This window comes from Thamnophis sirtalis, unplaced genomic scaffold (assembly GCF_051295495.1).
Source record: "Thamnophis sirtalis isolate CommonGarterSnake01/CBP01778 unplaced genomic scaffold, rThaSir2_p1.2 scaffold_3, whole genome shotgun sequence".
Lineage (NCBI taxonomy): Eukaryota > Metazoa > Chordata > Lepidosauria > Squamata > Natricidae > Thamnophis > Thamnophis sirtalis.
Window position 1 is genome coordinate 89,048,499 of NW_028261383.1, and position 26,667 is coordinate 89,075,165.

Here is a 26,667-nt window from a genome sequence, read left to right on the forward strand (position 1 = left end):
AAATGAGGACCCAGATTGTTGGGGACGATATGCTGATTCTGTAAACCACTTAGAAAGGGCTGTAAAAGCACTATAGAGCAGTATATACAGTAAGTCTAAGTCCTATAGCTAAGTGCTATTGTTATCTAGAATTGGAGAACACCATAGGTAAATGGGGTGCCAGAAGAGACGGAGAGACAGGAGGCGGCCAGGATTTCTGTGTGTAATAACCAATTTCTGCAAACTGGCTAGATAATAGCCTTGCCAAGACTGCTAGCTTTGTTCAGAAAGTTTTTGTAGAGATCTTTATCAAAAGCTTTGTAAAAGTTCCATCAATCTTTACTGGCTCAGAAAGCCACTTGCTTATGAAACTCACAAAGAAAGCGCAAAGGGGAATGAGACAGGAGTCGCCTTTACAATGTTTACCATTGCTCATGTTTGTCACAGGAATTAAAGTAAATGAACAGAGACAAGCTCCTTTAATTTGGTTTCATGTTTGGCTACCCTTAAAAAAAGAGAGAAAGAAAACCAAGGATCTTGGTTCTTTCTACTTGAAACATGATCATAGGGACAAGGTTGCTTTTGTAGTTGCAATTTGAATTACATTTTGTTTCCTGGCCGTGTCTTCGTTTCAACTTACTTCATGCAGAAAATTGTGCCACTTTAAAACACACAATGGATTACTATTGGATTTCAGTAATTTGTAAAAAAAGAAGTAAAAAGTCTATTTTAAAGATTTTTAAAAAAATTAAATATCAATCCCCCCAAAGAAAAAATCCATGGTCATTTTTTTCAAGCAAGGGATACTTTAATTATGCATGATGTATTTGCTTATTATTATATACAAAGAACTTAAGTTAAAAGACAGCATTTACATTCCTGGTATGGCCATGCTATGTATGTGATTGCTTCTATGATTTTTTTAAAAATTATTTTAGTGATAGCATCTCCCCCTCTGATTTTGAACCTGCAACGTCACTGTGATTTGACTGCATAAAATCACTAAGTGTGAGAGTTGGATTTATTTCTCTGCACAGTGCACATTGGTAGAATTAAGCATCAGATAAAAAGTGACAACACATTACTCAGTGCAATGCCTCCTGGCACAAGAGTGGGTGTATCTAAATGGTTGTCCCACTCCTCTTCCCCCCCTCCCAGCATGAGAAGGCAACCTTCCCAGAATTCACTGTTTCCCCATTCCTCAGATTTGACAATATGGCCAAAGTCCCAGCAGCCTCTTTTCATTGGCAAAATGAAAAAATTGGCTTCTTCTGGACGAAATTCTGTTAAGACTGTGGAACCAAAGATTGAAGAGGAGCTGATTTTTTTTTTTAAAAAAAACCAGATGGTTTTCTCCCTAATAACTGTCATAATGTACTCAATCACTCGGCCCCTACTGAAAAATAGGAGAAGGACAAAGGAAGCAAGTGAAGAATATAGACAGGAACGAAGAGAGAGAAAACCATTATGCATAAAGAAACTGGAGGGGATCCAAGCAGGGGGAAGAGAGAGAAAGAGAAAGAAAAAGAATAGAATAACTCTTGCTGAGTTCTTGGAATCCACCCCCACTGGCAGGTGAAAGAAAAGGCTAAGTGAAATTATCATGAGGCACCATATAATCAGGCACCTCATTCTAGAGATGTGGGGGGGGGGAGAAGAGAGATTTGCTTAAAAATAAGAAATAAGAAGAAAAAGAATATTCCCAACCCACACTCTTCTTGCTAGCAAAGAGACAAACTCTTAAAATGGTTTCATGGAGGAGGAATGCAAGGGAGGCAGGCAGGCAACCTCCAAGCCAGCAAGGGAAGTGTGAACAGGGGAGTAGAAAATGGTCTCTGCTTCCAAGATGCTGCTATTGCAGGGATCTGCCAGCTCTCAGAGTCTGAAAGCAAAAGGAAGCCCCCGTATCTTCCCATCTCAAGGCAGAAATCATTGATAAGAAAGAACAGCAGAGTTTATAAGTATTATACTGAGTAAAGTAAAACAGAACAAACCAAGTTGAAAAAGCCACAATAGCCCTTCATCCATTGTATCCATCCAAATGTTCGGAATGCAGCTCCAGTTCCCCAAGGAAATTGCGATCTTTGGGCCTTTTCCACCTGTCCTTGGGTTTGCATAAAATGATGCCAGAATATCTATCTATCTATCTATCTATCTATCTATCTATCTATCTATCTATCTATCTATCTATCTATCTATCTATCTATCTATCTATCTATCTCATCTATCTATCTCTATTATCTATCTATCTCTATTATCTATCTATCTATCTATCTATCTATCTATCTATCTATCTATCTATCTATCTATCATCATCATCTATCTATCTATCAATATCTATCTATCTATCTATCTATCTATCTATCTATCTATCTATCTATCTATCTATCTATCTATCTATCTCCCACTCTCTCTCCTGCCTCTCTTTTAAATTATTACAGTGAAGTTCCTCATTGACAATGCCTAGCAGATTTTGCAGTTCTTCAAGGGTTAGGGGGAAAAAAAGGAAGACAACTCTGTTCAACACAAGTACCGCTAAGGATCCTTTGAGATTATTTTTATTCCCTCTATTTTTTCTGCAGAATAGGACAAGCCTTAGCAGACTGTGGCTGACCTCAATAAAAGCTAAACAGGGTTAAACTGGCTAGAGTTTGGATGGATGGCCACCAGGAAATTTGGTGTAGAGTAACTTGGAAGTTGAAAAACAGTAACCTGGAAACAAGGCAATGGCAAACCCCATCCATCTCTTTGTTGGGAAAATCACATGAGTGTGACCAAGAGCCAAGCTTGGCACAAAAATTGGTCTCATCTGTTTATCCATGCTAAAGGAATGCATAATAAGTAAGAAAACCCCCTGGCTGAAATTCACGCAGAGCATTAGCATTATGGCATCAATGAAGCAGAACTGGTTGAGTTCATACAATATACCGGTAAGTGCCTAAATAAATCATACAACGACCTAGTTCACACAACATGTTAAGGCAATGGTTGTCTCCTCCCAACACTTTTTCAACTGAGATTAACAAATTGTGCAGACTCAGCTAGTCTGTGTGAGATTCATTTTATTGCAACTGGGAGGGTGGGGATATCTATTTCAGCCTTTGAATTCCCCTTTGTAAAGGGGGAAGGCATGCATCTCTTTTGGGGAGGGTTCATAACTCTGCACATATGGTGGAATTGCTTTCCTCAGTACAATGCTAGTAAAATTAGTGTGTGTGGGGGGTGTTTTCCTTGTTGCTACTACATTTATTTTCTTCTTTTACCCAGAAACCTTGAAGGAGTCTTGTAATTTAGAAAATAAAATAGATGGAATGTTCTTGTCATGCCAAAACCCAACAATGTTCCCATCTCCACATTGAGTTGACAAGACTGGTGGGCCATAAGCAGTATGAAAACCAGGAACTTAACCAAAGGATATGAGGATAAGTGGTGTCAGATGTGATTGGGTTAAGAAAATAAGGAATTCTGACTTCTGTTACTTTGCAAGACTTGGTTTGGTTACAGTAACTTAATAAATACACATATATTTTGTTTATTTCATGTAAGCTATCCTAGGAACATAGTAGTAAGAAGTACCCAAAGAATAACTGAATGTGAAGAAAATATTGCATTGTATCTCCGGAGAGAAGAATTACCTCTTTTCACTGGCATTTTGGATGATGTATTCAGTGTTGTAGCCTCAACTGAGAATGTGAGAAAGCAATCAGTGAGGGATGTGAAGGGATTGTCACTTCAGGGACAATTTGAGTTTTATGAAAGGACTACAAAGAGTTAGTTGTTCACTGGAATTCTATTGCTTGTGAAAAGGGTGGAGCTTGTGCATGCGTCTATCTTGCATGGAGGGCAAACTACTTTAGCCAACACTGAGTAAGTGTCTTGGGAAGGGGAGGGGATAAAATGATATACTATAACTTGCCTTAGAAGATTTTCCTCAGATCTTCCTCATTCCCCAGAAATAAGATACTGCTGAATATGCTGATCAGTATAACCAGGAGCTTGCCCATCCACCAGGAACACTCCCAAAGACATTTGGGAATCAGCCCTAGGCATTAAATGTCCCCATAAAGCAAAAAATACTGCTGTTCTTCTCCTGTGAAGTCATTCTCCTCACATCTTTCTGTTAAGAGATTGCTTAGTGGAGCAAGGGGGCAGATGAGATGACCTACAAAGTGTCTTCTAACTAACACAGCATTATTCTCACAACATCACATACATATTTAGTTTCCTAATGCTACTTTCAGGTCTGGTAACTTGTAACTGGATCATTTGGTGCAGAACATACAAGCCCATTTTTCACATCAGGCTTATGGGAGGCATGAATGCCCACATAAATCAGCTCCATTTTTCTCCCTGTGGGCAGTGGTGAAGACACTTCAGAAGAAAACATACAGGAAAAGGGAACTCTGGGAGAAGTAGATATGAAGGAGAGATTTTATGTAAATTTGCCCCGAATTTAGCAGATATCCATTGTGATTTCTTCTCTCTGCAAATAGCTGCTTCAGAAGAGGACAATCCCTTAGGAATATGGAAGGAAGAGCCTCGGGGGAGAAAACTATTCACTTCTCCTTTCCTTCAGCTTCACGATTGCTGCAATTTCAGAAAGAAGCAGCCTTCTTTGAAATATAATATCACTTGATAAATATAAGGATATATGTCTTGTTAGATCCTTTAATCCTCAGCCCTTCCATGGACTGTTTTATTTCTATTTGTGTTCATCGGGAAAGCTGCATAGAGAAAGTATTGGAGATGGAGGGGCAACGACTAGTAGAAGAACATACAGTATTCACCCTCAAACTGCAAGCATGTCTGAATGCCAATCGAGACACCTCACCCACTCAACCACCTACATGCAAATTAAAATATGAACACAGTGAATACCTGTCACAGAACACAGCTCTTCACACAATATGCTCTTGCATACACATCCTTCTGGTTACTTCCGGAACATGTACACACACACACACCACTTTGAAAGAGACAATTCTTTTCCCTTTATATATAGGCTAGCTGTAACTTGTCATTCACCAGCTTTAAAACGCTGGTTTCATTAATTGTTTCATCCCATCTTGCTGAGAGTTGTCATGATTCACACCAGGTATAAATGAGCTGAAGTTTTAAACAGAACTCTGCAATTTTAACACTAACTTGTTTGGAGGCTACAAAGGAGGCATTCACCAAAAGAGGGGGGAACCCCCCCACACTCTCATTGAGTAAAAGCAATATTTAAAGGGCTCATCAGTTGGATAAAAAGCGCATGAATCCCAATTAGAGTAGGAGATAGGACCTTCAAAAATGCTAAGAGATTAGTCAGTCTGTTGTTTTTCCAGGTCAGTCTTAACTGCTGGTAACTTCCTGGACAAATCCCTGTAGTTTTCTTGGAAAGATTTTCTTGCCTACTTCCTAGGGTTGAGAGAAAGAGACTGGCCCAAGGTGATCCAGCTAGCTTTATTCCTAAGGCAGGACTAGAACTCCCAGTCTGATTTATATCCAGGTATCTTAACTGCTGCATCAAACTGGCTCTGATGTTTACAAAACACGCTGATTTCCCCCCCCTCGCTGCTATTAGAACATTGACAAATCTTCCATCTAGGCCTCTAGCCTTTGTCCTGAATCTTATTTAAGCTAAAGGGGAATCTCCAGAAACTCCCTGATCCAGATATGCCTGAGTAGAAGTGTGATATGCTCTGCTGTAGAAGGACTTGTGATATTACTTTGTTGGCTCATCTGCTTCTTTTGGTCCTCCTTAAAAACAATGCTGTGCTTCAGCTGATGGGAAAGTCTGGGCAATGGAGATAGCTCTACTACAGTTCATGTTTCAGATAAATATGATTACCTTCAGTGAGTCTGCAGTGGTCAAGACACAAAGTGAATCAAGAGACCATTTTATAAAGGGCTGTCTGCAAGCTCCTTTGTTATCAGGGAGGAAACTGGTTCACAGAAAAGCAGTGAGATAGATTCTGCCCTTATACAACTTTGGGTTATATTTGTGATAGATAGGAAATAGTTTAGTTGTTGTAATTTTTTTCCAGCCCCATCCCCTTTCTTTGCAATCATTCTTGCCAAAGACACTCTAAGAATTGCCTTTGAAAGAAGAATTACTTTCAATTTAGGCAGATGCCAAACAGTCTGACAAATAGCAATCAATCTGTTTAAAGTAATGGTTTTGCTACTGCACATATGTACACAAAGACTTGCAATTCCTGATGTCCTGATAATTTCTAAATAATAGGAATATAGCCAGGAAGGGCAAACAGACTACCTCAATTTACAGCCATTTTTTTAACCCTTCGAAGTTACAACAGCACTGAAAAAAGTGACTTGTGACTATTTTTCACACTTGTGGCCGTTACAGCATCCCTGTGACCACATGATCAAAATTCAGATGCTTGGCAACTGGCATGTATTTATGACTGTTGTAGTGTCTCAAGGTCATGCAACCACCTTTGTGACCTTCTGACCAGCAAAATCAGTGGGGAAGCCAGATTCATTTAATAACCATGTTACTAACTTAACAAATAAATCACTTCCTGATCTTTAAATGTTCTGAGCTCCATAAGAATGTCATCAAAGCCCGACCCCTCCTACAAAGCTGCTCGGCACCATTTTGTGTATCAGCAAGTGATTGTCAGAAGGAATTCTTTACAAATGAAGCTAAGGATTTATACATACAATCAGGAGTCCACGAGTATTAATTCAGCTCGTCTTGGAGTCAGCAATAAATCAATCTTTGTGCTGAGGATGAGCGAAGGGCTTCGTTCTGCAGCAAAAGGCAGAAGAAATTCTTGACGCGGAGGTACTATGCTACCGGTCCCCCCCCCACCTTCCCAGATTTATAGTCTGGGAGGATTAGTTGGAGCGCTGCCCAAGCATAGTTTCTCACCTTCTCCTTCTAAGCCCGAAGAAGAGGTAAACAAACTGCTAAACAGTTGATGAATGCTGTTTAGACAGTTTAACGCAGCCAAGATTCCGGAGCTGTTAAAAATAACAACTCCTGTCAGACCCCGCCCACCGGAAGCCATGTTACTAACTTAACAACAGCAGTGATTCACTTAGCAATTGTGGCAGGAAAGGTTGTAAAATGTAGCAAACTCACTTAACTATCTCACTTAGCCACAGAAATTTTGGACTCAGTTACGGCCATAAATAGAGGACTAGTTGTACTCATCTTTACAAAGCAATGGTCAGTCTAAAGTCATGTGAATAAGGTTTTCAGCCCAGACTGTGTGGCAAGAGTAAGGGAAGTCTAGATTAGGAATTAACATTCCAGCTCCTAAACTCACATCCAACAGCAATAGAACAGCATCCAAGTCTAATTGGACATTCTTTGAGATGTCCAGGATACCAGACATAAAATCTCCTGTGGTATCCACCTCATTTTAAAATAAAAATAAATTTTCATAAAGGCAACCTTACATTGGGTCACCAAATCAGTACATTCAAGTTTATAATCCTAAATTCATGTAAATAAATTCATCTTAATTTCATTAACTTCCTTCCGTTTCTTATAAAAGTGGATTAGTGGCTTCCAAAATGTAACTGAATTTTACAATTGAGAATCCCTAAGGATAGCAGTATCATCAAAAACAGATGGTCCAAGCTGTAAGTGCTGAATAAACTGCCAATGTATATCCTTAAGTAAGCCAAATAATATAAAATTCTATCAAGGGATTAAAAGTAACTACATCAAGAACCTAGTCCAAAATTGTGAGAAGTTACTTAAAAAAAAAACACCAATGTTTTTAAAGTGGGATGTCCTCATAATATATAACCTTTCTATTAAAGCTACCTATTCAACCCTATATTTTTAACCTTGCATTATTACAAGAAGCCTTGTGTTATCTTCCCTATTCTCACCTGATCCTCTGCTGCCAAGCTAGAATAGAGTAAGAAGCAGCTCTCCATTTGCACGGAACACCCATTTTCTGTGCATATGTTTGCATTAAGGAAAACCAAAAATACATGGGAAAATATATCCATTCTCTCTCAACTCTAGGAAGATGGCGAGGACAAACCACCTCCAAAATCTTGCCAAGAAATCTGCAGGTAATTGTCAGGAGTCAACACTGACTCAGACAAAAGTAACAACAAAAAGAATAAGGAGCAAGAGCTATATCCTAATATCAGAGCTATATCCTAGTATCGGATAGTCCGATTGTTGAGCTGAAGTGTTCTTCACCCAACAGAAAACAGTAGCCTGAAATTTCCTGCCCCAATTGCCATTTCCTATCTTGGCTCTGTTTTCTCTACTTGACTCCTTGCAAGGTAAATGTGCAATCATTTTAAGGTACCATGGTTATACCGAACAGGCTAGGGAAAAAGTGGGAAAGAGTTGCTAATTCCAGATCTGAAGCCTTCGGCAGGCTGACGATGTACATTTCAAAATAAATATCTTGGTCTGAATCAAATAAGAGAGCAGCATTGCTTCTGTGGGAAGTACCAGCTCTCCATTCAAATAATAAGCATTATTTTGAGAAGCACTTGTATCTTGGGAAGGAACACATCATCATTGTAAGTGCTGCTGTGGAAGAACTATATAGCATGGGGCAGAGAAAATACAGGACTTTAGAATTCTTTTTTTTTCCAACTGAAAAGCCACTACAAATGGGTTTCTTTCTTGAGCCTTTTTAAAAAATCACTCTTGTTCCCTTCCCCTCTTAGCCACAGATGTCTCAGTCCAATTTCCAGGTGCCTCCGCTAAAACAGCATGTCTTTCGGAATCTGTGACTTTTCAAGTAAATCTCACCATTTCACCTTCACTCCCTTCATGTTCTAATTTTTTTAGGCTGAAGGAGTTGGTTGTTGCTGTGAGCCTTGTTTATTTTGTATATTGTAAAGGCAGAGATAAACATTCTTTCAGAATTGTTTTTAGATGATGCCATACCAAATTTCTGCAGTTTACATCCTTTGGAAACCTACCCATTATATAATCTCTGATGTTTTCTGTATAAACACCCTCCCCTTCTTTCCATGTAATAATCCCAAATGTTATGATGACTCAAAACTATTAATTATCCAGGGGAACCATGTTCCTTGTTAGATCCCCCTTAGAGTCAAGGTTTTTTTTGTCACACAGCAGGATTTTTTTCTGGTGTGTATGTGTGTGTGTGTGTGTGTCTGTCTGTCTGTCTGTCTGTCTGTCTGTGTGTAAACTTCTGAAGTTAAGGAGTGTTGTTACCACCTCCTTGCATAGAAGAACCGAAATACATCCTTTTAAGAAAGAGCCTCTTCTTAATATAATTTGCATTGCCATGGCAACTAGTCTCCAGCCATTAAGGAGCCTCTTTACAAGTTTGCAAAAACCTGTGGTGGATGGGCTATCTCTTTTCTACAAGAGCTGCATTGTTATACTTTTGCGTTGCTAAAAGTCTCTGCACGTTGCTGTCTTTAAGATTATTGCACTAGGAATAAATCTCTCTGGAAGACATGCTTCCTCCTGGGTTGGGGTAGCCCAAAAGTCCAATCTGGGAAATCTGTGATGTCACCTAATTTGCATTGCTAATCATGGAGATACAGGAGACAAGGAGCAGCTATGTACAGGAGCAGGTGCTTATCAGCTGTAGCTAATGTGTGCCCCAATTACAGCGCGCTTAATCTAGGCATGGCAGGCAGATATAAACAGAAGTAGGAGCAATCCTGAAGAGGAGAGGGAGTCAAGAAAATGGATATTATGAACTCAATGTATTACAGTTAGGTGGGGATTGGAACTATGGTCAAATCTAGGATGGATGTCACCACAGGTGCAAAGCAGCTGAAAGAGAGTTATAGCGCTAAAGAAGTAGTGTGTGCAGTTGAAGCTTGAAAGCACTAATGAACTCCTCTGGGAATTGAGTGAGTATTATCTGTGCTCCCACCCACCTGCCCTCCTACTCCAGCGAGGTACTGGTGCCTGCTCAGGAGAAATTGTCACAGAAAGATTCTCACTTCCTCCTCTCCGGCTGCTGGAAAAGCAGAGATGGTTTAGACAAAAGCATAGAAGGGGAGGGGGGAATGGAAAGGGAGCAGTGGCTCCTCCATGGAGAAGAAATGAAATATGCCTTTTCCGCCATTCAAATTAAAGCTTCGGTCCTCTGAACATATGGCACATTAATTATCTACATAATTCACTGGCAAAGAATAATGCCTAGCTTCCCACGGTGAAGAGCAGGCAAAAGAGGATCTCAGGCAATGATGTACTATTCTTGCTGTCTTCTGCTCTCCTGTCCCCTAGACCACTTCCGGGTCTAGCTGACCAGGAATGGTGGTTTTGAGCCAGGAACCTTTGGGTGAGGATGCCAATGTCAATGCATGCATGCTACTTGTTCATATCCGTTGGGTTCCTATTTGAAATAAGGTTCCTATTTAAATGACCCCACCCTTGCACCCCATTAGGAAAATCAATTAGTCATCCTTATCTATGGAGCAGGCTATAGGGAGGAAGGCAGAGGGGGGCAGGCTTGTGCTGAAACAGTAATAATAGCAATAGCAATAGCACTGAGACTTATATACAACTTCACAGTGCTTTACAGCACTCTCGGAATGGTTTACATATCAGCATATTGCACCCAGAAATCTGGGTCCTCATTTTACCAACCTTGGAGGGATGGAAGCCTGTGTCGACCTTAAGCCAATGAGGATCGAACTCCTGGCGGTGAGTTGAATTGAACTTGCTTTCAGTTTTGGGGCCCATTAAGTAAGACTTTTTGTAAGGAAGCAGTGTTTCTACAACAGTATGTGCAACAAACAGGCACTTTAAGGTTTCTGTCCTAACTAATACAGCTGCTCTCCTGCTTTACCATTTCCTAACTAAGAATCATTAATTTATTTTCAGAATAATAAAAAAACCACTGTGGATGGCCATATTTTTGTTTTGTTGACTTCAAGTTTTGGAGGGGGTTTTAAACCATCAAATTTGCACTGCACTCAGAAGATGTAAAGATAGCCAAAATATATTTTGGGTGTCACCAGTAGCCTGTGAGATTAATTACTTCCCCAGATTAGGGGAAGCAGAAAGAATACCTTGGGTTCTGAGCAGTGGTGGGATTCAGATAATTTAACTCGTTCACCCAGGGTCAGGTTGACTGTTGTGGGAGGTGTGGCCCACCCCTGTCCTCCAGCTCTGTTGCACATGCCGGATGAGCCTTCCACGACAGCTAACCTGACTCTGGGCTAACTGTTTATTAAATTACCCCCCTCCCCATCAAAGTGGATCCTGGGCACTTTGCTGCAATGGAGAAATGGGAAACAGAGCAGCTGGCGTGAAGGAAGAAGGAGGAGACGTGGTGGGATTCAGCCAGTTCGCACCACTTCGGGAGAACCAGTTGTTAAGTTTCTGAGCAGTTTTATGAACTGGTTATTGGAAGAAATCATTAGGGCAGATAACCAATTGTTAAATTCTTTGAATCTCACCACTGAGGAGGAGTGCCCAGGATCCACTTTGATAGAGGGAGGTGGGGTGGGGTAATTTAACAACTGGTTTGCCCGAACCGATGCGAACAAACGGAATCCCACCACTGATTCGGGGGGTGGGGGGAAGAGAACAGGTCTACCCAATTAACAGGTTCCCTGGTTCTATACAATATTTGATGTAATAGTTAAGGCACCTGGATAGAAACCAGGAGGTTATGAATTCCATCTTTGGCATAACGCCAACTGGATGATCTTAGGCCAGTCACTCACTCTCAGCTCTAGGAGGGAAGCACTGGTAAACCCACTTCCAAAATCTTGCCATGAATACTGCAGAGATTTATCATTGACTCAAAGGCATAATAAATAAAATAAATAAACCTCATCTGCCTCAATTATAGATGAAAGATCAAGGTGCATATTATAATGAAGAAAGGGCATATTAAAAATGTAAGTGATCAGAGTATCTTAACTAAGAAGACTTTTTTTTTTAAAAAAAAACAAGAAAATGAGAAACTCCTGTCTTTTAAGATGCACCCACAAGTAAATCTGCCTTATTTGCTTTAACGTAAAATTCTTTTCAGACAAATTGTCTCTGGCCTTTCAGGGGAATATAAACAAGTAGGAAAAGGCAAACAACAAAAAATAATCCTAGGAAAATTGAAACAGTCACATTTATAGCATTTGTGGAAATTACACTGCTGGAAGTCAACCAGAAGCCCATAGCTGTGTCAGATCTGTTGTCTGGGCAGTGAACCATCAATATAGTTAGCCACAAAGGGCATAGTGGCCATTATATTGAGTGCCCTTAGAGGCCACTAAATAGAGAAGACCAAGTTTAAAAAGCACCTGATTTTATTTCCATTGGATTAATTAAAGCAATATAATTGCATTCCATATATGTAATTAACCATCCCTTTCTTAACCTTCACAAAGAAGAACATTCACTGAGATCTGGTGGAAGCTGTATCAAGCACTTGGATGACTTGCAACATTCCTGTGGTGTTCTTATCCTCACTTAGCAATAATGCTGTATGTTTTCCCATATACAGAATGAACAGCTTAAAGGACTTAAACACAATGAAATTTAATTGCACAATTTTTCAATTTGACATAACTTTATGTTTTCGAAGGGTGGTGTGTGTGTGTGTGTGTGTGTGTTTGTGTGTGTTTGTTTATGTATGTGTTATGGAGGGAGGTTGCATGTCTAAAGTGTCTGGGCCATTCCATGGTTATATTGTTTATATTATTATATTGTTTGCCTATGTATCAATAATACACGGGCAAACAATAGATACAAACTTAAGGTAAACCGCTCCAAACTCAATTGCAGAAAATACGACTTCAGCAACAGAGTGGTCAACACCTGGAATGCTTTACCTGACTCCGTTGTTACATCCTCAAACCCATACCGCTTCAACCTCAAACTGTCTACCTTGGACTTCACCTTGTTCCCAAGAGGTCCATAAAGAAGGCGTGCATAAGCGCACCAGTATGCCTAACATCCCTGTCCTACTGTCCCCATTTATTTGTAGTCATTTCTTTTGTTCATGTCCATGTTTATACTTATACCTGTTATCTTGTGCATGTTTGATAAACTAAACAAATAAAAATATTCATTTTGGGGTGGATCTAGCAGACCTTTTTCCTAGCAGAAAGATTGATAATAGAAGGTAGCCTGTGTAATCTGGCTGTGGGGACTTTTGCCAGTAGCATGTGGGCTTCTCCTTAACTTGCTCTATCACTGCTAAGCATTTTGCTTTTGAAAATATTCTCGTGTGGCTCTCCAAACAGTCTCAAATCATGAGTTAATGCCTGAATATCCTGAATGCAAATTATAAGGAAGAAGAAAGGAGCCAAGTGAAATTTGAATTTATGTATTTTTCAATGCCTTTAGCGCTGCCCATTTAGGATATACAATCCACTGTTAAAACCCGGCACCTGGAACATCAGTCCTCAGCTTTAAAAAAAAACAGGGAGCGAGCTTGTGAATTAGTCTTGGGGCACTAGTTGCTTCATAGCCACCAGATTCCTGATACAAAGCTTACTTCCCACCAATCTCCTTTCTTCTTTTGGCTCTGTGAAGGCAGCATGTGTGGCCAATGTTGAGGAAAAGTTGTAGGTTGGTGAGGAAGAAAGAAGACGGTACTGGGAAATGAGGAAAGTGAACATAAATTTGATGGGAGATTTGGGGAGGGTGGGTGTACATCATATATATTGTAGATAAATGGTAGAAAGAGAAAGAGAACATAGGTAGTAACTTGGTGGCCTAGGTCACTGGAACCAATTTTAGATGCAAATGTGCCTGCTCACATTTTTTGCACGCCAAACTGCCATTAATGTCGGCAGCAACCGATCCCTGCAGCAGGTGGATGCAGAAGAAACACTACACAAAGGTTGATAGGAAAGGGAAGACGGGTATACAGAGTCTGTGGTAAATGAATGCATCAGGGAACACGAAGTATGGGAAGGGGAGATGAAGAGAATAGTACAGCAGTGGTTTGTTTTCTGTCTTTATTTTATTTAATCCCACCTTTGTTATTTTTATAAATGACTCAAGCCGGTGAACATATCTAATACTCCTATTTTCCCCATAACACCAACCTTGTAAATTGAGATTAACTGAGAGGCAATGACTGGCTCACGATCATCCAGATGGCTTTCATGGCTAGGAGGAACTAGAACTCCCCAGGCTCCTGGTTTCTAGTCTGTTGCCTTGACCACAGGGCCATATGAATATTATATTATTATCATATATTATATTAATATTATATTAATACCATATATTATTATAAGAATATTTTATACAAATAATTTGTATAATTTGTAATAATTTGAATAACAGTCAGGGTGTCAGATCTGCCATCACACCACTTCAACCCTGCTTTGCATTGATGGCAGCCTGCCACAAAGTGTGGGGAGGGAGAATAGAGGGATATGTGGGGGTGGGGGATGACAGGAATCAGAGGTGCCAACCAGAAACATTGGTTGAATGTTCCAAGGAGACAGGCATGAGAATGGAATGCGAGTGCTCATCAAAGAGGCACCAAATTTTAGATCTGTTACGGTGGTGGGTTTCAAAAATTGTTCAAACCTACTCTGTGGGTGTGACCTCCTTTGTGGGAGTGGCTTGCTGCCCATGTGACCAGATGGGAGTGGCTTGCTGCCTATGTGACCGGATATGAAGATGCTGACAACACTTGTCAGAACCACCTTAAATTACCTCACACATAGCACTGGCATGCATAAGAATATGATGTAAACTTGTTTTTTAAAAGGCATCTTTGGTTTGCGTTAAAACAACTTCAACACATGCAATGTTCTGATTGCACCACAAATGCAGTAGTCATCCTTACCTTTCACAGAGGCACTGAGTTTTATAAATATGAGCATGATAGTGTAGAATAATCATAATCAAGGACCAGTGGTGGGTTTCAAAAATTTTTGGAACCTCTTCTGTAGGTGTGGCCTGCTTTCCGGGTCCACTGGTGGAACCTCTTCTAACCAGTTCGGTAGATTTGACGAACTGGTTCTACCAAATAGGTGCGAACTGGTAGGAACCCACCTCTGATCTGTTACCAAAACAACTAATTTGAACCTCATTGCACACAAACAGGAAGGCCAGGGGGGAGGGCCTGGATAAAGGGTAAAATACTAGGTTTACACAGGAATTCTTAGATCTTGGCTTACTCTGTAACCACTTGGCTTTAGTAGTAGCATACCTTTCACTACAAATGGAGTTGAGAGTCTTTCTTTCCTAAATGCCCAAGGCCTCAACAGGATCACCATAGTGACTTCCTCCCCTCTCCCTTATCACTAACCCCTGATAAGTAGTTTAGTGATAACATCCTTGCCTTCCTTCCTCTATGCAGAAAATTATGTAATAACTACTCAGTGACTGCTCTCAGTTTTCCCAGAATTCATAAATAACACATCCCCAAATCTGATTCAGCTGAATAGGCTCAGTCGAGCATTGTCCCTGTTCTAGAGTTGATCTGAACACTCAGGTCAGCCTGAGGAAGGAAATAATGGGCTTTATGACTGAAAGTATATAGATAAGGATTGAAAGATCACTTAGCAATTCAACTCAACTTTCCTATCAAGAGTCAGTACATTTGTAGCACCTTACACTGACAAATTTGTCTGAGAGTTTCTGGGAAAAGACATATTTCTCACCATGTTTTCCCCAAAATAAGGCAGGGTCTTATTTTCTTTTGACCACCGAAATAAGCACTTGGCCTTATTTTCGGGGAGGTCTTATTATTTTTGAGGTGCAGGAGGCAGCGAGCGTGGTCATCTCATGGCTGCTGCTGTGTTGCAATATTTTTGGGGAGGGCTTATTTTCAGGGGATGACTTATTTTAGCATATGTGCTCAAAAACCCAACTGGGCTTATTATCTGGGGAGATTTTATTTTTGGGGAAACAGGGTAGTAAACAAGGAATGAAGTGTAAGCACTAAAAAAATAGAAAGGAGAAAAAAGAGAATACATTGGAATCCCCAGCAAAGATTTGGTTTAAAAAAAAAAAACTGTATTAGTCAAGTCTGGCAGGTTTTGGCTTGATGCCCCTTTCAAAGAACTAGGAAAGGCAAACTTAAAGACATGAAAATATGTAGTAAATATTAACACATTTGCAATGCAGCAAAAAGATGAAAATGCTCACTTGCTTTTCAAGTACAGTGACTTAAAAACATCTGCATTATTACATAACTGCCATCAGAAACATTCTAAAAACATCCAAACACATTTTAAAATTGTTTGTTTGATCTCTCTAAATCTAAAAAAAGCATATGATGTCAAAAAGGGCTAATACATATTCACCCTATCAAAAATAAAAGCCAAAGCATTATAAAACCACTTTTGTTATTCATTGGCATTCTTTCAAACAAGCATAGTGTTATTGGTTATATAAGCTACAATCAAATTCACTTATCTTCCATAAAGCTAGACTGTTTTGATCTCAAAAATATGGTATGCTTATATCATTTTTTTTGAAAAATAACTTACTTATCAGCGGCTAGTGATAACATCCTTGCTCACTTATCTGTGGACTCATAGTGAAAAAAGTACTCTTGTATATATTGACATATTCCGGATGTATCTAAAAACTGTTCCTTTCCATTTAAATAATGTAGTTAAAACATAAATGGCTATATTAAGAGCAGACATAGTTCTTATCTTTCTAAAAAAGTGGTTGTGACCTAATGCATTGAAATCTAAAGGTAAAATTGATAGAAAAAGAGTTGCTGTTATAAAATGGGACATTAATAAATTATGTATATTTCCAACTAGCACTGAGACATTCTTAAATGAAAGATTTATTAGTCTCAATGAACAACAGGAATAAAAATATTTTTGGTGAAAAGTGAAGTAATGAATGGGGGAAGGGAGTGGGAGGGGTTTCAGGGTGAGAAAAATGGGGAAGCAGAAGAGCTGAGAACGGGAAGAGAGAATAAGAGAGATAAAACCAAAACAAAAAAGTTGTAAAAAACAATTATTAAATCAAGAAAAGGTACTAGATGTCTCCATTCAGTCCTGCAGGGAGCAAGGCTGCTTAGTGTCAGGATCCATTTAATCTTTCTTCTTAATAAGGAGATCACACAATTGTTCTTATTTTGCTCCATGGGCTGAAAGTGTAAATCTGACATTGGATTTTATTTTCTGTGTAAAGTGGTTGATTTAAGGGAATTAATACAAAGCCCACAGAATATGAGCAGATTTTATTCATTCCTAAATTATGTAATTTTGATTTGATTTGGTTTCTTCGAGGAGGCATGAAATAAATTAAGCAAAATAAGCAAGCATATGTAAATCTTCTTAATTAGACATAAGCTACCAAGCTCACAGACTGCAAATTGGGGTGCAGAATATGGTGTTTGATGTTGTCCCACAAGCTTGTGACACAGATCTGTAAACATATCTTTAGGCAATTGCTGTATTTGTTTGTTCATGCAATTTTTTAATGGCTACCCAATTCACCAATTATGACTTTGGGCAATGAATTTTAAAAGGTTTTAAAAGACAAAAAATAATGCAAGCAATGAACATAAAAAATACAGAACCACAAAAAATGAAGCATAAAACAGCTCAAAATGAGATGGATGAATGGAAAGGAAAGTATAATGTATACAGCAACCCAAAACATTCACCAGTTGGGCTCATCCAATGTCCTGTCTTAGATCTGGGTAGCAAGGAGGGTGGGAAACAGGTTTGTCAAGCTTTATGGAAGAATATCAAGGTTGGGACCAACTGAATATCAGGACCATGCTATTCTCAAGGGCAGGTTTCATGAATGAAAAGGCATGTGTCTTAAGTCCCACTACATAACATAGTTTTACAGATGAAATCCAAAACATTCCCTATGGGTTGGATGTCATGGGATGCGCAGACACAACTGAAGATAAGCTGTCTTGCAAATAGCTATGCTCTGAGCCATGCAGGATTTTACCGTGCTAGCAAGCACCTTGAATTGTATCCAAAACCTACAGGAAGGCAATGTCACAAAATAATAATGTCCCATGAATATACAATGATGTGCCCACAACTATCTATGCTTCTACATTCCAGACCAACTGTAGTTTCTGAAGCTATAGGGTCAAATAACCAAGGCACAAGACCACGAACTGCACTTCCTAATCCTGGAATGGATGCAACTAGTATATAAGATGATTTGTGTAGAAGTCCTCCTGACACCTGCTCTTCAAGCAGCTATGTAACCCTATGTAGATTGAGAAACCTCAGATGCCAGGGACTCCATTGCAAGGGTGTGTAATGAACTGTGAAAATAACATTGGGAGACTGGAGGAATGCAGTCTAGGCTGCAGTCTAGACAATGATCTCAGAAGAAAAATCTGAGTCAAAGCAGGAATAGAGATAGAGAGCATCTCAGTCCTGACTTTCCATAGTTCTCTGGAATGTAAAGATGGGAGAAGGAGAAGCACTTTTAAAATTCTATAACTATAAGTAAAGTATTTATGTATTAATAAATATATACAATAGCCCAAGTCACACACAGTGACTCCTGACCACTCTGAATAGGGTTCCCTAGACCAGTGACAAAACCATGTCCTCCCCTTTTTTTTTAAAACCCTAGCTTATTGTGGTGTTTATTAAATATACAACAGAGAGATACGGGATGTATAAACGTAGTAGGGATGCACCTGTGATCAAATGACATATTGTATGTGATGATGGTTTCCCCCCCCTTTTTTTTCCTTCTCCCTTTCCTATTGTCTTTTTTCTATTGTTATGTGATGTTGTCTATGTAATAAAAAATAAAATTATATATATATCAAAACCATGTCCTCAAGGCCTTGAGGAAGAACAACAAACTGAAGAGCCATTTACCTCTGAGGAATTATATTCCAAAGGAGAAAGCCACCATTTAAAAGGCCTTTTCCTAGGTCCCAGATGTACTTCCTTGATAGTTGGGACCTGCAACGTGCCCTGCCTTCTTAGTCTAAATGGGCTAGATCAGAGGTGGCTTCCTACTAGTTTGGACTGGTAGTAGGTAGTAAATAATAACTTTCCGGACACGCGCCCGAACTGGTTCTATCCTTGGCACCACCATCTTGATTTTCTGTTCTGCACATGTGCAGAACAATCTTAATTGAAAAAATGTATTTTTTTCTTTTCTAATATTGTGCACATGCACAGACCTTTTTAGGTGCAAATGCCCCAAACATGTGCACACAATTTTGTTTGCACGCTGAAATGGTAGTAATGCTGGCAAGAACCCACTCCTGGGCTAGGTAGATGTAATTTCTTGGTCTAGATTAACTTGAAGATCTGCCAACCCTAAAACAAACCTAAAACCCACAGCTGGATTGAGCCAAAGCCTTCTATATTCATCGCTATCCAGCTACTGGGAATGAAAGCTGATGGCACACTTTTGTGGTCCTTGATAGAGATGTATGTCATCAGTATATGATAACACTTAATCTTGTATTTATGGATAGCCGCATCCAACAGCATTACGTTGGTATTAAATGGGAAAGGAGACCATAGATCCCCAAGGAACCCTGCAAAATAGGGATTCAGTGCTAGTTCAGCCCTTCCTACCAACAGCATCTAGTTTCAAAGGAAGGAGATCCAACCACAAAAGCATGCCCTCAACTCCTAACCCTAAAGCTGATCCAGAAGGGTAACATAATCAGTAGTATTAAAGACCACTGAAACGGCCAGAACCTAAATCCCAGTCTCACCAAAGGTCATTTGTACACGTAATCAAGGTAATTTCTTTGCTACTTCCCAGCTTCATACTCACTGAAAAGGGCCCCTATAATATTTCTCCCAACATCTGTGTGAGGTATAAACTGCCTTAAAAAGGCAAGATTAGAGTCCGAACAAAGTATTGTCCAGAGTGGTGGGACCCAGAGATGGCCTTCTGAATGGGGCAATATATCATTCACTCTGATATAGAGCTAGTATCCATCAGGTGTCTGGAAAAGATCATTATATTTTCCCCGATCAGGCTTTTCTGGAATACAAACAAAGGGAAGAAGTGAACTCAATAATGGTAGAACACTAGGGTTGGGTTAAGAACTGTAAAGGACTGTAAGCAACTTGGATGGATCTCAGTATTTTGACAAATGTTTTCATTCAGACTGTTCAGCCAAAATGGATGCCCTGTCAAACCAGCTTTAGGCTTAGTCCTCATTTTGCCTGTAATGCAGCGGGCAGTTCAGGGCTGCAATTTGAGAACACCATAGTATTTACAGATTACAAAGTGATGACTAAAAGCATATAGTACAATTTATTTACTTCTTACTCAATCCTAATTCCAGCCTTGTTCATTTATCATTTAGGGGTGAATGGTACTGCAAAGTTAGAGACCCTCAACCCCAAAATGTTCTCTCCCCAAACTGAAACTATTGCTGTTTTCAGATAAACACATCTAAAATCATTTGACATATTATCCAGTAGAGGACTACTCAGCCGAAAGAATGACATGATCATGGAGCTGGAATCATAAGTTTCTAATCCAGTGGATGGATGAAAAATTCAGAAAGGAAGAGGCCAAGCTTTGTATTAGAAACCTCTGGGGAACATATCAAACAAGTCAAAGTGATGCCTCTAGTTGTGTGATTGAAACCTTATTCATTTTATTTACATAGAACATGTGTGCACCACACTTACAAGAGGAGCGAGGCTTTGTAGAGTCATGGCTACCATCTTAACATTTTTATTCTCCCCTACAGACAACTGTCTTACATTTACAGCACCCTTAGGACTCTGGGAACCAATTTACTCACGGTGAGGATAGATAAGTCAGATTAAAGGAGAACTGGAAGAATGTTGGGAATTACATGACCTTGATGAAATTTAGTTTTGTGTGTCTTTCAATATAATATTTCCACAGAAAACTCAACATTTAATTTGTCTTTGCAGCTTGACAGGCTTCTAGCTACATTCAGGAAATAAATGGAAACCAAACAGTTCTCTGAAGAAACTCATAAAATGGCAACAGAACTATATTATCCAGAAACAATAGTGTAATTTTATTTTTATCTTAGTGTGGGTAGATAGAGTCACCATATTTTATAACCTTTTCTGAAAAAGCTGAAGTAGTGTGGATTTTTCAAAATCCAGATTGGCACCATTCTTTCTTTCATTAAAATGCATTACATGTGGCACATGTTGCCATTTGTGCTGGGAAACATTTGATAAGACAGAAGGCATTGAATGCTTTCCACCAGTGGAAAAAAGTCATCATTGAGGATGGGGGGAGGAAAAGACAATGTAAAATACCCAGAATGTGACAAATGTTTGATGGCAGGAAACAAATCATTGCTTTCTATAATAGGAAGATTCTTTTCCTTGGGTTTGTCACATTATATTTTCTCCTTCAAATGTCATTTGAGTGCAAATACATCCCTGGTTGGATCAAATACATGTTGGCCATATCAGGTTGGAAAGACATCCCTAACATATGTACTTAGGAAGTCTTTTTTCCTCACTTTGGTCTCAAGACATGTGTGTCTTCATTGTTCTTCACACACTGTTCTTCACAATGTGTGAGGAATTCAGAAAGAAATCGTCTCTCTTCATGAATTTGGTTCTGTTTGGGAAAGCTATTTTTTTCGACCATATTTCAATGTTATAGTGTAAAATTTCCTGGAGAAAGAGCAAGATATTGCTATGATCCACATATAAATAGCAATTTCCTGTCATTTTCCTGTCTCAAGTTTCCCCACCTGTGAATAGCATTTGGCTTTTGGAAAAAAAATCATTATATTTGTGAAGTTCTTTCATGATGTCTATTAAGGATCTCCTGGCTAGTTCTTAACAATCAATTAAAATTGAATTTCAAATGGAAAATTCCTAGGGATATTTAGACAATGGCAGCTGGAGCTTCAGCTGTGCTGTTCTTAGCACTGTTGCAGAATTGTATCTCCAAATTTCCTGAAAGATTTAATTCCTTTATGGAAGAAGTTGCTAATTTGTTCAGGGAGCTTCATAACTTCTTTACGATTTCTTCTGCTGGTACCTTTCAGCTAGCTTTCTTATAGGGCCCCAAATGACTCAGAAGGAATGAGAAGATAAACAGAGCAGACTATTAAGGACAAGGGTAGAGAAGAAAGACAGAGATAGAGATGACAGAGATGAGATAGAGATAGATGGTAGATTAATAATGTGTGTGCTTGCATGTTAATGGATGGATCAATGGAAGTGTATAGAATGAAGACAAGTGTATAGGATGCGTGTGAGGAGCAGAAAGATATTATGGATGACTCTAAAATTGATATAAACTGGCATTTTGCTTTTCTATGGGTAATCTAATAGTTAGCTTATCATTTTTTTTTAATAGCAACATTGTCTTGAATTCAGTGGTACGAGCAAGCTATGCTTTTCTGATCTCCCTCCTATGCAAGGTAAAATCAAATATGTGGTTGGTATTTGAAATTCAAACTCAGTTTTTGCTTTTAACTTACCGTAGTTTTGGAAGACAAATTGGCTTTCTTTCATGCTTAAACAGATATCAACAGGAACCATTTTAAAATTAGCCAAGCTCCCAAGATATCTTATATCTTTCTTTTCTGCTTTAAACAGGTATTGTATGAAAAGTAAAATACCCCCGTCTATAATTATTAGACAAAAATTGATAATTATCTATTGCAATCTGTGGTTCTTTAAATTTTGCACTTGGAGGGGTGTAAAGTGAAATTAGGTTATTGATAGTTACTGTTCATGAGTTATAGATCAATTCCAGAATCAGGTCAGAACACTCTAACTTCTTTAGTAAACAATAAAAGGTGAATTACAAGATCCAGCACTACACACATTGTGTAGGCTTGAATCTTGAAATTCACTTACAACAATAACAGTATAAAAATAAATCAAATACCTAAAGCCAAATAATATAACAACATCAATAAGTAAAATAAATAAATAACATATGTATCAAATATCAAAACATTAGATATTAGACAGAATAATGTTTGCCAGTTGAGTGTACAAGTAACCCTCAACTTATACCCATGAATGAGTCCAGAATTTCACTTGTCAATTTTTGTCAAGTTGAGGTATCATATGACTGAAATCAAAGTTGCAATCATTATTTACAATAGTTGTTAAATAAACACTGCAGTCGTTCAGCAAATGCTGCAGCCATTCAACAAATCCATTTTCCCAATGGGTGTTTCGTTAAAAACTGGAGCAAACACTAGAAACTGACACAAAAGTTTCCAATTGTGGTCACATGACTGCAAACATTCATGAAATGAGCTGGTTGCTCTATGCCCAAAATGTAATCACAAGATCATGGGTGTTTGTGTGGCTGTCACTACTCTGAAAAATGGGTCACAAGTAACTCTGGAGAGACTCGTTGTAATTTCGAACAGAGTGCTGGACTGTGCAGCTGGAAAATGAGTAAGAGGGAATGTTGGCTGTATATGCTGCTTCCTAGGGAGAAGGCATCAATTTCCAGATATTGGCCCAAAACAAGAGAATGTGCAATCCTGAACTGAATGGGGGAGGGAGGAAAAGGATCAGGGTAAACAAACCCTTGAATTTGCCAGGGTATATCTATTATGTCAGAAAGTCATGGCTTTAGCCTGGCAAGATTCTGTCTATTGGGTGAAAGTTATTAAAGAAGTGGACTTGATTGGCTCTCACTGTGTCTTTGGGCATAGGTCTTACAATAATCATTAAGTGACTGGTTGAGGACTACCTGTAGTGCCAAAGAGTCAGATTGATGTAGTGATTAAGGTACCAGGCTACAAACTAGGACACATAAGTTCTAGTCCCACTTTAGGAATGTAAGGAAATGTGGGACTCTGGGACCTCTGTCTCAGCCTTAGGAAACAGTCAATGAAAAACCACTTCCAAAAAACCTTGCCAAGGAAACTGCGGGGACTTGTCCAAAAGTTCTTGGAGATCCAACTATTAAGATGGAAATACAGATTACCATGTTTGGTTTTTGATAGGGTTGTCAACTCTCATACAGGGCAGGTTCATGCAGTTGAGGTCCTCCTAGACTTATGGCTTCTGATAGGAAGGAGCAGGTAGAAGTCGAGACCAGGAAAGCTTTTGCCTAGTTTGGACTGGCTCATCAGTTGTGCCCTTACCTGAAACAGGATGCTCCGAGGACAGCCACACGTGTTCTTGTCATGTCCAAAATAGGTTACTGTAATTCACTGTACATGAGGCTGCCCTGTAGATTTTTTGGCCAATCTCAATACTACCACATTATACCACTGCAGCAGGACCTGAAATAGTTGCCAGTCAGTAATAGTATCCTATTATCTTCACTACCAGTTCGGTAGTGGTAGCGCACACATCTGGGCATGCACAGAAGGTCCGTGATGACATCTGGGTGGGTGGGTGGAGCCTTGCGCCACTGCCACTACCGGTTCGCCTGAACTGGTGTGAACCGGCAGCTTACCACTTCTATTGCCAGTGTTTTGAATACAATTTAAGGTGTTGGCTGCTACCTGGAAAGCCCTATATAAGGAGTTGTCTTCTGGAAGCATTTCTGCTTTCTGAGGCTGAAAGAACTGACTGGCCCAAGACATCCAGCTGGCTTTGTGGATAAGGCAGGACTAGAACACCAAAATCCCTGGTTTCCAGTCTGACACGTTAACCATTACACCAAATCCGCTCTTGGGAAGCAGGAGGGGGCTGTTATAAAAGGATTGGCTCTAGGTGGCAAATATGCTAGGTATACCACTGTTTGGCCAAACTTCTCACATATATTTTGTTTTCATTCTTGCAGAGGTGCTTTCTCTATTGTCAGGAGATGTGTGAAAGTGCTGTCAGGACAAGAATATGCTGCCAAGATAATAAACACCAAAAAACTTTCTGCTCGCGGTAAGTACTGTCTGGCCCTAATACTGTTGCCTTTATTTCATTTGCAGGCCACGAGTGTCATTTAAGCTACATCAGTGTTTAATAGTCTTCTATTTATTGAGTCTGTAAGAAGAGTTTCAAAAGGCATAGTGTACACCAGGGGTCCCCAACTCCTGGGCAGCAGCCAACTACTGGGCTGTGGTCTGTTCTAAACCGGACTGCGTGAACAGCTGACTGGCGCATGCATGCATGCACTATTCACACAATCAGTGGGTCAGCACACACACACACATGTGCACCACTTTGCGTGGATCAGTTCCCCTCTCCCCCTCACCATGGGCTACCAAGCTGTAAAAAAAGGAGACCACTGGTCTATCCCACTTATTAGCATGGAAGAAAATCAGGTCCATGGCAGCGGCTAGGTACAGAGGTGAAAACTGCAGGATAGGAATTAATAATGGGACAGAAAATATGATGCTAGTATTATTTTTCTGTAAGGTATACCATTTAAAAAAATAGAGAGCTTTACTCCCAGATTTTCCAAGCACGTAACTTTTTGGTATGACTTTTCCAAAATATATTTTGCTTTTATTATTTAGAAAAAAATTACTGGCCTTTGTGCCAAGGTAGAATCAATATCTGGAAACTCCTTTTCATTGAAGAACAACGTGTGCCAAAGGCTGCATTGCCCAGAATAAGAATCAAAGCTAAATTTGCATTAATTTCATTCCCATTGTCACTTGTTTCATTTAAATGCAGAAGAAAATGAATGTTACAGAGTCATGTATTTAATGTTTTTCTTGACACACAATTATTTATTCATGTAAGTTATTTGTTAGGATTTTTATCAAAGGCAGTACCAAGCAGTATGTGCTTTGGGTGCAATTCTAAAACATCTGGAGCACCACTCGAATACCAGAGGCATTGACAAAATCACTACCAATCAATTGCAAAAAGAAGCTTTACTTGGAACAGCTTTCATCCTGCGACAATACTTTAACACCATCAAACAATCACATTTGCCTATCCCAGGTATTTGGGAAGGATTTAATAGGTGGGCAATAAATACCAGATGCAATATAAATACCTGGCTGACCAGCCACAATGCTAATATACCACAATAGGTAAATGTTCGAGGTATTGGCCTTTGATATTATTAAATAACATCCACCCATTCCATGTCATTTGGAAGGTAGACAAATAAGCCAAATCCATTCTAGACAACTCACTGAACAGCCACAAAATGTGTCTGCTTTACTGATGGGGACTAGCCAGGTTAGTGGAAACCATCGGAATTAGGTGATCCCAAAAATAGTCTGGCCTATTTCCATGTAGGGCTATAAAAGTGATATCCAGTAACTTCAATAGCACTCAGAAGCATGCTGGGAACTAATGCAGCTCACATAATAGCAAAGTTTGATGGATGTATTTGGTGCGCCCAGTACTGCAGGTGTCACTGCATTCTAGGCCAACTGAGGCTCTGAATGCTCTTCAAAAACAGCACTGTGTAAAGTGTGTTTATGTGTAATAGTTCAAATGAGAAGTGATTAAGGCATGAGCGATGGTGAACAGTGTCTCCCAACCTAGCACCAGGCACAGCTATTGCACAAACTGTAATTGTGTGAAGGGCCTTTCTGTTATAGTTGCCACCTGCTCATCAAGCATAGCATGAATCCAGAAGGACTCTGAGGACATATACATTCTCCTTCTGGCGGTATGTTATCCCATCTGGAGTTAATGATGAAAATTACTAGATGCAATGGGCCCTAAAACCCACAGCCGTTGAGTCTTGTCAAGGTTGAGCTGAAATGGTTCTTTCCCATCCAGACCCACACAGCCATCAGGCACTGGGAAATCAACAGTTTTGTGTAAATATTCACTAGAATGGGAGAAAGAATTGAGACTTGTTGCATCCTACAAAGCAGAGCTCCTCCTAGCAACCCCAGAACAAATTGACATTGAAGGAGGGAGAACCCCAACCCACTCAGCTGTTCCAGTAGGATATTGATGATATTG

At 39.5% G+C, this 26,667-nt stretch overlaps 1 protein-coding gene across 5 annotated transcripts in view; it reads left to right on the forward strand.

Annotated features, from left to right (window-relative positions):
• The window catches only part of CAMK2A (calcium/calmodulin dependent protein kinase II alpha), a 162,945-nt gene that overhangs the window by 10,871 nt on the left and 125,407 nt on the right, over nt 1-26,667 (forward strand). For all 5 annotated transcript variants that reach the window (XM_087709455.1, XM_087709454.1, XM_087709451.1 and 2 more), the window contains exon 2: nt 24,578-24,672. In XM_087709455.1, coding sequence (XP_087565581.1) covers nt 24,578-24,672 — 95 coding nt within the window. The remainder of the gene's footprint in view (nt 1-24,577; nt 24,673-26,667) is intronic.